A 13140-nucleotide genomic window follows, 5' to 3' on the forward strand; every position below is an offset into this window, starting at 1 on the left:
TTTATGATTTTAATTAGTGACTTCCCTGTTTAAAACCCAAGCCTGCTGCTGAAGTGCTGTGTAGTGTCCCTAAGTGCAAGAAGGCTGAAATGTGTCCTGCCGAGAAAATGTTACATAAGCTTCATTCAGGTATGAGTTATAGTGCTGCCAGCCATGAGTTCAGTGTTAAAGAATCAACTACACACGCACACACACCTACACACAAAATAAGATGTCTTTAAACAAGGCTATGTAATGACTGGTTGACAAAAATGTGACCAGAGGCTCACAGGAAACTATTTCCCCTAGAAGCAATGTCTCGGTGTTCATTAATTCAGCACTCACAGCAACTTTAAAGAAAATAACTACAGTGAATAATGAGCACTGACTGTGCTCATAAAACACCTGTTTAAAAGTGTCACTCCACAAGATACTCCTGACAAGCATCTATTATGGGACAGACATCGTACCAAATGCTTGAAAAACAAAGAATAACATGACAAAATCCTTGTATATTCTATACTGACAGATTTCACAGGGTGTGGCCTTATTTTGACATCTTACTGAAATTTTCATTAAGTGAAGGAAAGAGGTTAGAGCAGCAAGTATAAGAAATATGGGAAATCATAAATCCTTCCTCTTGCCCAAATCAAACCATCTGGAATACTCTTCCTCCTCGCTCCACAGATCAAAAATCTAACCTAGCTTAAATGACGGGGCCCTGGTTAAAAGCAATTTCTTCACTCTCAAAACTGGGATTTGGGAATGGATACACTCACTCAACAAACACTTCTTGCGCGCCAACTATGTGTCAAGCACTGTTATAGGCACTAGGGAGGCAGCTGTGAAAAAAATCAGGCAGAGTTCCTTAGGCAGAGTGACCTCAGTGAAGGTAGGTGGACAATGAACAAATATTTATGTATAACAAGTCAGGGGGTGATTCTAAAAAAGCCAAGGTAAAGAGAGAGAGAGTGAAAGGGCAAGCAGAGGAATCAGGGAAGGCCGCTCGCAGAATATGAATGACTGAGCACAGATCTGACAGATGTGAAGGAGACAGCCGTGGAGACATCTGGGAAAGAGCGTGCAGGCAGAAGGAGCAAACTGAAAAGGGCCTGAGAAAAAAATGTGCCCGGCAGGCAAGGGAATGGAACAGCAATAGGTTTAAGTAGATTACTCAAGGTACAGAGAGGTGGGAAATAAACTCACCGAGGGAATAGGACCGTATCATGCAGGTCCTGGTAGGGCATTTGGTAGAGCTTTGGCTTTTATTCCGAATTTCATTTGGAAAAGGTGACTAGCTGATTTGTGGAGAAAACAGCCTAGTACGGCAATAGTAGAAGCAGGGAGATCAGGGAGGAGGCTTTTGGAATAATTCAGGATAGAGAGTACAGTGGTTTAAAATTAGAGTAGAAGAGAAAGAATGAGAGGGGGTCAGATAGCTATATCTGTATCTATATATGTGGCGTTGAACAAAGAGGAGTCAGAGTCACAGATGAAGCAACAGCTTTGAACTAGAGCAACTAAAACAAAAGAGATGCTATTAACTGAGATGGGAAAAACTGGAAGATAAAGGTTGGTTTGGGTAGGGGAAGCCATGAAGCAAGACATCTCCAAATGGACTTATTCTATTGGACATGTCTACTAGACACCCAAGGTGTTCTGAGTAGAAATTGGGCTGTGAGTCTGGAATACAGGGAAAGGGTCAAAACTGGTGATATCAATTTGGGAGCCATGAGCCTAGATTATATTTAGGGAACTAAGACTGTGATCCAATAAGGAATGTGAAGAGGTCCAAGTACTGGGCTGGGCACACGCGATTTTTTAATGAGAGAAAAATGATTGGGAGTTTATAAAGCTGAAGAGAACAAAGGGGACTGAGAAAGAGGAGTTAGCAAGAGGGGAAGAAACAGGAAGAATGGCATCCTAAAAATAAGTGAAGAATGTGTTTTAAGAAGAAAGTTCTCTATGTGAAAATTAGTCCAGACTCTTCAAAAGGTTAATGGCAAGACAAAGATAAGAGAAGGAATATACTACATTAAAAGACTCTAAAAGGACATAACTAAAGGCAATACAGAAACCTTGGTTGGATCCTACTCAAGAAAGTAATAACTAAAAACAAATTCTTGGGACTACTAGAGAAATTTGAAAACGCCATGGACATTGACCTGTGTAATTAAATTGTTTATTTCCTTAGGTAGAATAATGGTATTTTGGTTACACAGGAAAATATCTTTATTCTTAGGATGCATAGGCTGAAGTATTTGGGGGAGATAATAATGGTATCTTCAACTTAATTTCAAATGACTGAATAAAAAAATATATGATAAAATGTTAACTGTGTAATCGAAATGAAGGGTATAAAAAATTCACTGTACTATTCACTGAGCATTTCTGAAAATGTGAAAACTTTCATAATAAAAGTTAGAAAACTGTAAAGGACAAACAACCTGGTTAAAAAAAAATGGGCAAAAGACAAGCATAGACACAGAAGAGGAAATGATAAAAGGCCAAATAATAAATGATAAAGCGGTAACTCCATTTATAATAGGAAAATGCAAATTAAAACCATAAAGAGAGCATTTCACATCTACCTGAGTACTCAAAAGTAAAAAGGATGAAAACACTAAGTGTTACTGAAGAAGAGGAGTGATGGAAACTCTTACAAGCTGTTGGCAGGAGATGACATCGGAATAAAGACTAATTAGCTTCCTATGTACCTTTGAACCCAGTAATTCCTGTCTTATTGAGTTTGGAGAAACTGCCACATGAGTGCCGGGAAAAAGGTACAAGAATATTCATAGCAATGTTGTTTGTAATGGCAAAAAAATGGAAACAATACAAACGCTGAGGGCATGGGTATTCAGTTCATTATCATCATTATTATTGTTAACTTTCTTTAAAATTATCTATCTATCTATCTATCTATCTATCTATCTATCTATCTATCTATCATCTACCTACCTACCTATCATCTATCTCTTTGTATATTTCATATTACAAAATATAAAGTTAAAACTGTGATCAACTGCGACAAATGTTGTTGAGGTCAAGCAAGATGAAGAGTACGAACTGACACTGGACCAGTAGATGGGCACTGATGTGCGTAGGTTCAGTGAAGTTGATCAAAACTACTATAATAAACAGACGTCTTCTAGTACGAAAACAACTTTCTTGCTTTGCTTTGGAAAAAAGGTACATAAAAGCAAATCTATTCATTCAGAACAGTGAAAAGTAAAAGAGCCTACCTAGCTCTATGTATCTTCCTGGGGGAAAGAGCTTTTAGAAGAGAGGGCAAGCTTATTTGCTCATTTTCAAACCCTGTCTATTGAAATGCACATTGCCCCGTGAAGAAACATGTATAGGAGTGAACATTTTAGTCCAAAATCAGGATATTTCTGAGAGTGAATGGAGGGGCTACTGATAATTTGGTGGGGCAACGGTGTAAAATGGGGTTGTCCCAGGCAAACTGGTCTGTATGGTTTTCCTAGGAACAAGCTAAATTCATTTTAGTGCCCTAATAGGTTTTTAGCAAATGCTGGCATAAGGGATCCTCAGAAAAAAAAGGTCCTTGAAAAGCAGCCCAAACTTCTTCAAGATTCTATCTGGCACGTAAACTGTTGACAGGTCTAAAATGATACTCACTCAGTTGATGGTACACAGGTTTATGCAATCCTTGAAGTCTGACTGATGCCATAGCAGCAAGTTTACCGGGGGGCTGCATTTTCCCATCTAAAAGATACCAAACTCGAGCAAAAGTGGCCCATTGCTTGAAAAAACAGAAGAGGAAACAAAGAAAATTCTAATTAAAATGGAAATAATTGAGTTTATTATTATATACCATCACATGTATTCTATTGTTAATGTGAATAATTACTCTGAAAAAAGATCCTATCACTAACCAATTTTTTTGTTTTGTTTTAATTTCTATTTCTGGAAAAGGGGAGTCTTTTCTTATTATTCTGCAAAGATTAACACAGTATTTTTTTCCTGCTTGCCTTTCTTTTAGCAGTATGGATCATACTTTATTAAAAACATTCCAAAGATATATTCTTTTTTATATTCTGACATATTTTTTGTATCACAATAGAATAGAATCTGGCGTGGTAATGAGAAGCATTTATGAAAGTAGAAGTTGTTTATGAAGGTGTTCAAAAATATTTTGGGATTAGTTGACACATCACATTGAAATATGAGTGGCCAATTAGGAACTGAAGACTAGTCAGTTTAATTCCAAGACAGAGTTAAACTGCAGAATGTAGCTGGGAAGGTACAGATGGATGATGCTAAGCAAACTTAAATTTTAAAAAACTGCCTTAGACAGACACCTTTAGGCTGCTTCAGGCATAGACCACTGCCTTTAGGTGCCGGTTAGAGCCTTCAAATTCAAAGAAACTTAAAGCCCAGAAAGATTTCGACCAGATGCTTTCTCTATACATATACACAAGTAGCTAAACAATGATGGGAAAAAGTACAACTAGGCTAGCTGGTTTTAAATTTAATTAACACAAAACTCAAAATCAGCCTATATATAACACTGCTTACCAATTCTGTTTTACTCCTGTTCTCATTTTTTTAAATCTATTTCCCCTCGCACATCTTTTGTCGGATTTATCCCCTATTTTATATATATTTGAGGCCAATGTAAATGATATTGCATTTTTAATTTAAATTCCTGATTGTTTGTTGCTAGTATAGAAATACACCCCATTTTTGTATATTGGTCTTGTATCCTGCAATCTTGCTAAACTTATTTATCAGTTCTAATAGTTTTTGGTAGATTCTGATTTTTTACATAGATGATCATGTCTTTTACAAATATAGACAGCTTCTAGCGCATATTCTTTCCCTACCACTTTAAGCGTATGAGCTAATAAAAAAAAAATTCAAACAGTGAGGACTCTCCAGGACAATCCCATTCCTTCAATAAATTTAAAGGTAAAAAAGATAAGACTAGGAATCTATTAAGAGAGACTTAAAAAACGTAGCAAATTGCTGCATTTTGGATCCTAATTCAAAGGAACAAATGGCAAAAATATTATGTATTTACATAATATAGGTAATATATACGAGAAATTGGAAATTTGAACATATTCAATATTTGATGATATTCAAGAATTGCAGTTAATTTTTCATTTAGCTTTGATAAATGGTATTGGAATTTTTTTTTTAAATCTTAATCTTGTAGAGAACATATTAAAATATTTACTGATGAGGTAATGAATCTGAGATTTACCCCATAAGAAAGGGAAAGAAGTGAATGGGGGTACAGATGAAAGGATATTGGCTATTAGTTTTGTGAAACTGAGTGATATCTACTTATATATGACTGTAATTTTCCATAATAAAATTTAAAAAAAAAAGCAACTCCTGATGTTACTTCGCCACCAGCTACTTCATTTCTTTCCTTTCTCTCAAAACTCTTCCAAAGAGTTGTCATTACTCCAATGGTCTCTTCCCCATTCTCTTTTCAACCTACTACCTACTCCAACCTGATTTTTGTCTTCCAACACCCATCACCATCGCTCTACAGGCTGTCAAAATTACTTTGACCTTCATGTTACTAAAACTATTGGTCACTTCTAAGTTGACCATTCCCCTCTCCTGGTATTCTTTCTTCACTTGATTTCCAGGACACCACCGTGTGTTGTTTTTTTCCCCTACCTTTCTGGTTCTCCGCCTGTCTCTGGCCTCTGAAATGTTGAAATGTCTCAGAATTCAGTTCTTGGTCCTCTCTTCTCTACACTCTCTTCCTCAAAGACTTCATCCAGACCCATACCGTTAAATGCTATTTGTATGCTTATGACTCCCAAATTTACAGCTCTAGCCCGTACCACTTTCCTGAACTCTACACTTACCGTGTTTCCCCGAAAATAAGACCTAGCCGACAATCAGCTCTAATGTGCCTTTTGGAGCAAAAATTAATATAAGACCTGGTCTTATTATATTACGTTATATTATATTATGCTGTATAAGACCCGGTCTTATATTATAGTAAAATAAGACCAGGTGTTATGTTACGTTATGTAAGACCAGGTCTTATATAATGGTAAAGTAAGACTGGGTCTTATATTAATTTTTGCTCCAAAAGATGCATTAGACCTGATTGTCTGGCTAGGTCTTATTTTCGGGAAAACACGGTAAATCCAATTGCCCTCTTAACATTTGCATTACACTGCTTCTTAAACCAAATATAGTAAAAGGCTAGTTAATTCCCCAATCTACTGCAGACCAATACTTTTATTAAAAAAATATAAAAAAATTAAAATTGTGCCACAGTGCCAAATTGGCATACAAGTTTTTAAATGTTTAATTTTAATTCCTGTATTTACCTAATCAGGGACAGGTAACAAACAGCGCAAGGAAGGAATCACATTTGGTACGGAACTGGGCTAAGAGGCATCTTAAACCGATATACAAAACTGAACTGCTCTTCCACCTGAATCCTGCTTCAATCTCAGGCTTCCCCATCTCAGATGATAGCACATCCTTCCAGTTGTTGAAACAAAAACGTTGAAGTAATCCTTGTTTCTTCTTTTGCTATCGTGACACATGGAACCCTTAAGAAAATCCTATTGGCTCCACCTTTAAAGAGCACCCGACCACTTTTCAACACTACAGTGCTACTTACCCTGCTTTGTGCCACCATCATGGCTAGCCTGGATTACTGCAATAACCTCCAAACGGATTCTTTGCTTCTACCCACTACCAATCCCCACCTCTAAGCAGTCTATTTTCAGCTCAGCAGCCAGAGTGCTCCCTTTACCACCTAAGTGAGATCATGACACTTCTTGGCTCAAAAACCTCCAACAGGTCCTCATTTTACTCAGTAAAAATCAAATTCTTACAATGATCTACAGTGACCTATGTGATCCATCTTATTACCTTTCCGACCTTCTCTCATAATACTCTTTCCGGGGGGTGGGGTGGGAATATGAACAGGGCTGACTGAAAAAAAGGAGGAGACGAGTACAGAGAGAACGACAACCAAGTGGTGGCAAGAAATCACGACCCCCTTTTTTGCGCTTTCCTGAGGCATCTCCTCGCCCTAGGATTCAGCTTTCCTGCCGACTCAGCTTTGTAAACCCCCCCGGAGCCATTGACCTCCTTCTGCCAGTGCAATGAATCCCATCAAGCAACAGAGTCCGAGCTCACCTGAGGCGCTCTAGAGAAACTCGACATGTTTCTCCACTACCAGCAGGACCGTCCTCCCTTCTCCAGTATCTGAGTTCAGTCCGCAGCATCACTGGCCCGGCGGGAAACACATAGAACCAAGCATGACAGTTCCTAGGCCGGCCAGCACTTGTCTGCCTTTTCGCTTTTCCTGGGTCCCCTCTAATCTTCCCACGGTCGCGATTTCATCATGAAGAAGGAAATAATGCGATTATTGAGAGAATAACTCCCGAAATTCACCCTCTTGCTAGAAAAGCTGCGGAAAACCAACGGAGGACACACAATTTCCAGCCGACCTAAGTAGAAGGGAACCGGAAGTGCATCAGCAACGCGCGGCTGTTTTGATGTGGAATTCCAGACCTGAAACTGGGGCTCAGCTCCGAGGAGATGGATCGGTACCTGCTCCTTGTGATCTGTAAGGAAGGAAAAGTCTCATCCGCGGTGGGAGGGGAGGCGGAGCACCTGCCAGGGGCGTCTGTTGAGGGTACCGAGAAGCAGCCAGGTAAGTGCTGGGCTGGGAAAGCGGGAACAGCTTGCGGGGAGGAGAAGAAATTTGAATTTGTGAACTAGTTTTGCTGGAGAGGGACCTATAACGAGTTGTCCCAGGTAACTGCGACTCTGTGTGGGATCGACTTGAGAAGGGCGGAAATGTATCATGGATCTTCGTCGAAAAATAGGGCCACATTTGTGGATGCAAGATTCCAGCGCTTAGAAGTTTTTGGCACAGTAAAAATGTAATTGAATACATTCTCCGTGGCTTAGTAATGGAATTTCTGTTTTTCGAAAATATGTACATTCAGTAGGTATTTCTGCCTCCTGTGTTGCAAATGCAGGTAATATAAAAAGGAACAAGATGGAAGAGGCTCTGAGTTTCCCGGGTTTACATCCTAAAGGGAAGGGACACCCCACACATAAGTTAAAAAAAAAAAGATAAATTTAAAACAATTTTAACCGTTTGAAATTGCACTGCTTTTTGATGCTGCTGTCTAGACACAGTATTGCGTTTTATTTATTTGTTTGTTTTGATTGAGCAGGCATATTGAGGAGGAAGTGTATGTGGTTGTATTAATATGTAGGGTATTGTGATAGGGTTTCTCTTCCTGGCTTGAAATTAATTCTTTTGAGGGAATTTTAGATTTAACTGGCTAGCATGCATAAATCGGGAGCCTTTCCTACTTTCTCAGCTTGCTTTAGATTTATTATATCGAAACTTGAAAAGAGCATAGTTCTTTTATGTACCACATAGTGTTCTTGAGACTCTCTGGTGATGAAATTAGAGTAGGCCTAGATTATGTAACTCTTGAGCCCATTGAGTTAATCTGTTTTTTCTTTTTCAGACTTAACAGCAGCAAGTGTTTATCAGCTCCTGAAAAGAAGCATTAGTGCTTCAACTAATCCAGAAGATAGTACTTTCCCTGGTAAGTGTAACGTAAACCTCTCTTTTCCTTAGCACAACATTTGTATTGGAAATAAATTAATTTGATCATTTAGATGTACAAGAAATACTTGTTGATTGTATACAAGTCACTGGACTAGGGAGGTAACTAAGGAAACACAAAACAGAAAAAGTTACTGTCCCTTTCATCATGATGCTTGAATGTCATAAAATTCTTATGACATTATTTCAAGTTCTGAGCTTGAGTTTTATTCCCTTTATGAAATTTTCTTGCTCATTTTTAGATCCATATAAAATAGAGTAATGTGGCATTATAAGGAGCATTAGGATTTTGTCCTGAGTACAAATACTCATACATTATTAATTCTCTTGCAACCATTTCCTTACTTGAGTTCCTTTAATGCAAAAGTTTTTTACCAGCATCATCTTCTCTGGGACATCTTCATCCTTTTTGTCACAATGTTTTTTATCACAGCATCTATTTCTAGATTCCATTTACCTTAGAGTTGAATATCACTTTCAGTGTTACCACTTTTTGATTTTTCGTCGTGCATTCATCTTCTTTTTTCTTTTGCCAATTCCCTCTTTCTATTATCCATTTTTGTAAAATAACACATTGATTTATCACTGGGAGACAGTAGGCAAGACAATTACATCTTTTGCCATCTGTGTGTCAACTGAATGACATGTGTAGTGACCAATCGGCAATGAACTTTGAAAGTAGTAATGTGTTGGTCACTGACCATGATACATAATCTTTTATTTATGTAGCAATTTGTGATCTGAGAACCTAGCAGTGAAGTTTTACTTTATGCAGTTACAGTTAATTTATAAAGCTTGGTAACTGGAATTTCAGCCCTGTTTTTTTTTCGTTTTGTTTTTTTTGGGGGGGAGGAGATTGGTTTTAGTTAAACCATGGTAACTGAGATAGATGCATATCAGAACCATGCAAAGAGAGATCTGCCTGTATTGAATTTTCTGCCATGCTAGGAAATTATCACTTTCAGTAAAATGGCAAGTCGGAGGAACTGGAAGTACAAATATGATTATAATTGAGGTAAAGCTGGAGAGGTAGGCGTAGCTATGTAGAGGACTTTGTAAATTGTGTCAGGGTGGACTTTTTCCTAGTGATAATCAGCCATCAAAGGCTTTCATGAAGGAAGAGATGCGGGTGTCTGTGCTATTAAAGTATTCTGGCTACAGGATAGTAGACAGATTAGAAGAAAGTATAATATGAGGCAGTTGCTGCAGAAGACCATCTAAGAAATGAGAGGGGCAACCAGGGTGGAGGAAAATGGATAGATCCGAAGGAAATTATGAAGGTAGAATCTGCCTAACTTAGTATTGGGGTGATGTGATTTAGGAGAAGGGAAGAGTGAGACAGGAATCAAGAATGACTAGATTTCTGGCTTGAGTAATAATATGATGGTGGTATTTAGTGAAAGAAGACAGTTACAGTCTTAGAGAGTAAGACACGTTCAGTTTAAAATGTGATTGGTTGCTGTTTAGGATGTCAAAGTGGGAATGGTTTGTAAAAATTGGATACATGTGTCTGGAAGTCAAAAGGCAGAATAGGGCTGGAGATACAGATTATAGAATCATCAATATATAGACGTCAGTTCAAGCCATGAAAAAGGATGGGATTGTTTATGGACAGTGAGAAGAGCAGAAAATCTTGACCTGAATCCTAGTATTTAAAGGAACTAAACCCAATATTTAAAGGAACAGTTTGTAAAGGAATGCAAAGGAACAGCTGGAAAGATAGGTTTCATAGAAGCCAAGGGTTTTAAGGAGAAAGTAGTCACATGTGACTTTGATTCCTTCCTTATTCTTAGATTAAGAGGTCAAGTAACAACAGAACTAAAAAGTGTCTGTTAGATTTAGTAATCTGTCGTTGGTGACTTTGGTGAGTGTAGGTCAGTGACATGTTGGAAAGAAAAAGACAGACAAATAGATTTGGAGGGGAGTAGAAAAGGTGATGATGAAATCAAGGAGTCAAGTGTAGATAGCGCTTTCAGAAAGTTCATGCTTGAAGAAGAGTAAAGAAAGAGCTATAGTAGTAACTGGAAAAGGAGGTGAATTTGAAGGAGATCCTTTTAAAAAAAATAAGTTGAGAAACACTTGTTCAAATATAAATGCTACTGGGAAGAAACTGACAGACGGGGGAGAGATTAAAGCTGCAAGAAAGATGGTATAATCAGTGGCCTGAGCTCTCAACGTAAGTGTGAAGGAGAACCTTGCATCGGAAGGGCAGTGCCTCTTACGTGTTTCACAGGAAGGAAAGAGGAAAGGCTCATTGGGTATGCAAGTCGGGTCATGTGTTTGCTGATGGGATGTTATGGGAGTTATTACCTAACGGTTTCTATTTTCTTAAGGAAGTAAGTGGTAAAGTCCTCTGCTGAGATTGTTGGCAGAAAGTGGTAATAGGCACTTTCCTAGCTTCCAGGAGTTAAGCCTCGTTTACCCCATTTCTCCTTCTCCCTCCTTTGAATCTAATTTCTATGCATAGCTCTAAATTCTTCATGATTCTTCTGACACACACCCTGGGGTAACCTTTAATTTCATATCCTCGTGTGATATTCCAATCTCCAAGAAGAGTATCTTCCTGATCTTAGGCTATAGTTACTCCTTAACTCCTCCCTTTCTTGCCAGGCCAAACCAGACCTTCACTGTCTTTGAAAACAGAATCATTTTCACTAAGAGGACTTGCACAGTTTCGTGTGACTCAGTAATAATTGAGTGGGTGTATTTTTCAACGTCTTTATGGTAGATTTTAATGTTTGAAATGAGGATTAAAATAATAAAATGGATTTTGATCTGTGATGAACTAGACCAAAGTATTCATGGCTAGTGAATGATTTTGCTCTTTAGGCAGAATGTTCTGTTTGGATTTTCAGTAGAGATTCTATAAAGGTCATATATGTGTGTGTGTGTTTGTGTGTGTGTGTGTGTGTGTGTATATATATATATGATCTTAATATATAATATAGAATGCGGAGGATCTTTTCCATACACATATACACATATGTATATGTGTATGGAAAAGATCCTCCGCATTCTATATTATTATGTATATAACTGGGTGAACTCTATAATATGTATCAAAATTATATAATTCTCTAAGTATACATGCTGTATCATCTGCTTATTTTTGATATGTCTTTCTTCTAATAAGTGTGATTTTGTTTTCAAGCCTGTTCGGTGGGCGGTATACCTGGTTCCAAGAAGTGGTTCTTTGCAGTACAGGCCATATGTGGATTTTATCAGGTAATGTAAATGAAATAAAAATAGTCACTAGTGAATGTCTTTGTTAATATAAATAATTCCATGAGCCCATCATTTAATGCAATCTTTTGGTATATTAGTTTTGTAGTTCTGACTGGGAAGAGATACATTTTGGTGTGGAAAAAGATGAAATTGAAGATATTCTTCAATCAAATATCGAAGAATGTTTGAGTGCTATTGAGTGTTTTGAGGAAGAAGATAGTAATAGCAAGGAGTCATTATCTTTGGCTGAGTATGTTTATATGCTTTTTATTATAGCTTTAACATGTTTGACATTAGATAGCGTTTTAGCTATGAGAATGAAGATTAGATATTTTAGCAGCTATGATAAGGAAATTTTAGTTCATTGAAATTTTCAGCTCTTCATTTTGGAAGACATTAGGCAGTTTGGGCCTTTTCTTTGAATAAAATTGTTTAAAATGCAAAAATTGGTATCAGAAAATGTTTAGCTTCTTAAGCTTACATAATTGCAGGAGCCATAAAAAGATATTTTAATTAATATGTCACTGTCTTGAAGATAAATTCTGTCTGATTTGTTTTTTAAGAGGTTGAATAGAAACTTTATTTAAGGTTAATAATTGGCATTCAAACCAAAGTACCATTTTCATTTTGCTATTTGAAGCTGAAATGATTGCTATATGATTTCTTCAATTTATATATACACACATATATGTATCTTCAGCATTTCAGACACCTTTAAAATTTATAAAGAGTTTTTGAGGGTTACATGGATGATTGAGTTCACTTTTAGGTTTTTTTGAATTATGGTACAATTGTATAACTTGATTCAGGTGACATAAATTGTAATAATTTTTTTCTCTATGGACTATTTCATCTCTTACTCATAATTAATAGTCTTCTATAATATTTCATTACAAAAAAAATCACTTGTTTATTTTGTTTACCGTATTTCCCCGAAAATAAGACCTAACCGGAAAATAAACCCTAGCATGATTTTTCAGGATGACATCCCCCGAACATAAGCCCTACTGCGTCTTTTGGAGCAAAAATGAATATAAGACCCAGTCTTATTTTCGGGGAAACACGATAGTAGTCATATATCTATAAATTACTAAAAACCTAAAAAAAAATTCAATTTTCCTATTTTCACATCATATTTGTTTGTACTGATTTACGTAGGGAGACATTGTAGAACTGTGAAAAAAGCGTTGAGCCATGGTTAGTAGAGGTGGTCTCTAGTTATAAGATCTTGGACCAGTCACTTAATTTCTCTGGTTCTTTGTTTTCTCATCTATGTAGTTGTTGAGATCCTTTTAGATGATTTGTGAGGTGCTTTCCAGCCTTAGAGC

General features: G+C 37.2%; 2 protein-coding genes across 2 annotated transcripts in view; one reads left to right on the forward strand and one right to left on the reverse strand.

Moving 5' to 3' along the window:
* The window catches only part of MRPL13 (mitochondrial ribosomal protein L13), a 33365-nt gene extending 25996 nt beyond the window's left edge, over window positions 1–7369 (reverse strand). The window contains exons 1-2 of the mRNA XM_033125878.1: window positions 7132–7369; window positions 3622–3745 (exon numbers count right to left, since the gene is read on the reverse strand). Of these exons, the coding sequence (XP_032981769.1) occupies window positions 3622–3745; window positions 7132–7158 (151 nt within the window). The 5' untranslated portion in view covers window positions 7159–7369. The remainder of the gene's footprint in view (window positions 1–3621; window positions 3746–7131) is intronic.
* Window positions 7370–7480: 111 nt separating this feature from the next.
* Window positions 7481–13140, forward strand: part of MTBP (MDM2 binding protein) — a 73733-nt gene continuing 68073 nt past the window's right edge. The window contains exons 1-4 of the mRNA XM_033125879.1: window positions 7481–7651; window positions 8487–8567; window positions 11739–11812; window positions 11911–12062. Of these exons, the coding sequence (XP_032981770.1) occupies window positions 7537–7651; window positions 8487–8567; window positions 11739–11812; window positions 11911–12062 (422 nt within the window). The 5' untranslated portion in view covers window positions 7481–7536. The remainder of the gene's footprint in view (window positions 7652–8486; window positions 8568–11738; window positions 11813–11910; window positions 12063–13140) is intronic.

Source organism: Rhinolophus ferrumequinum, chromosome 14 (genome assembly GCF_004115265.2).
Source record: "Rhinolophus ferrumequinum isolate MPI-CBG mRhiFer1 chromosome 14, mRhiFer1_v1.p, whole genome shotgun sequence".
In the NCBI taxonomy this organism is placed as follows: Eukaryota; Metazoa; Chordata; class Mammalia; order Chiroptera; family Rhinolophidae; genus Rhinolophus; species Rhinolophus ferrumequinum.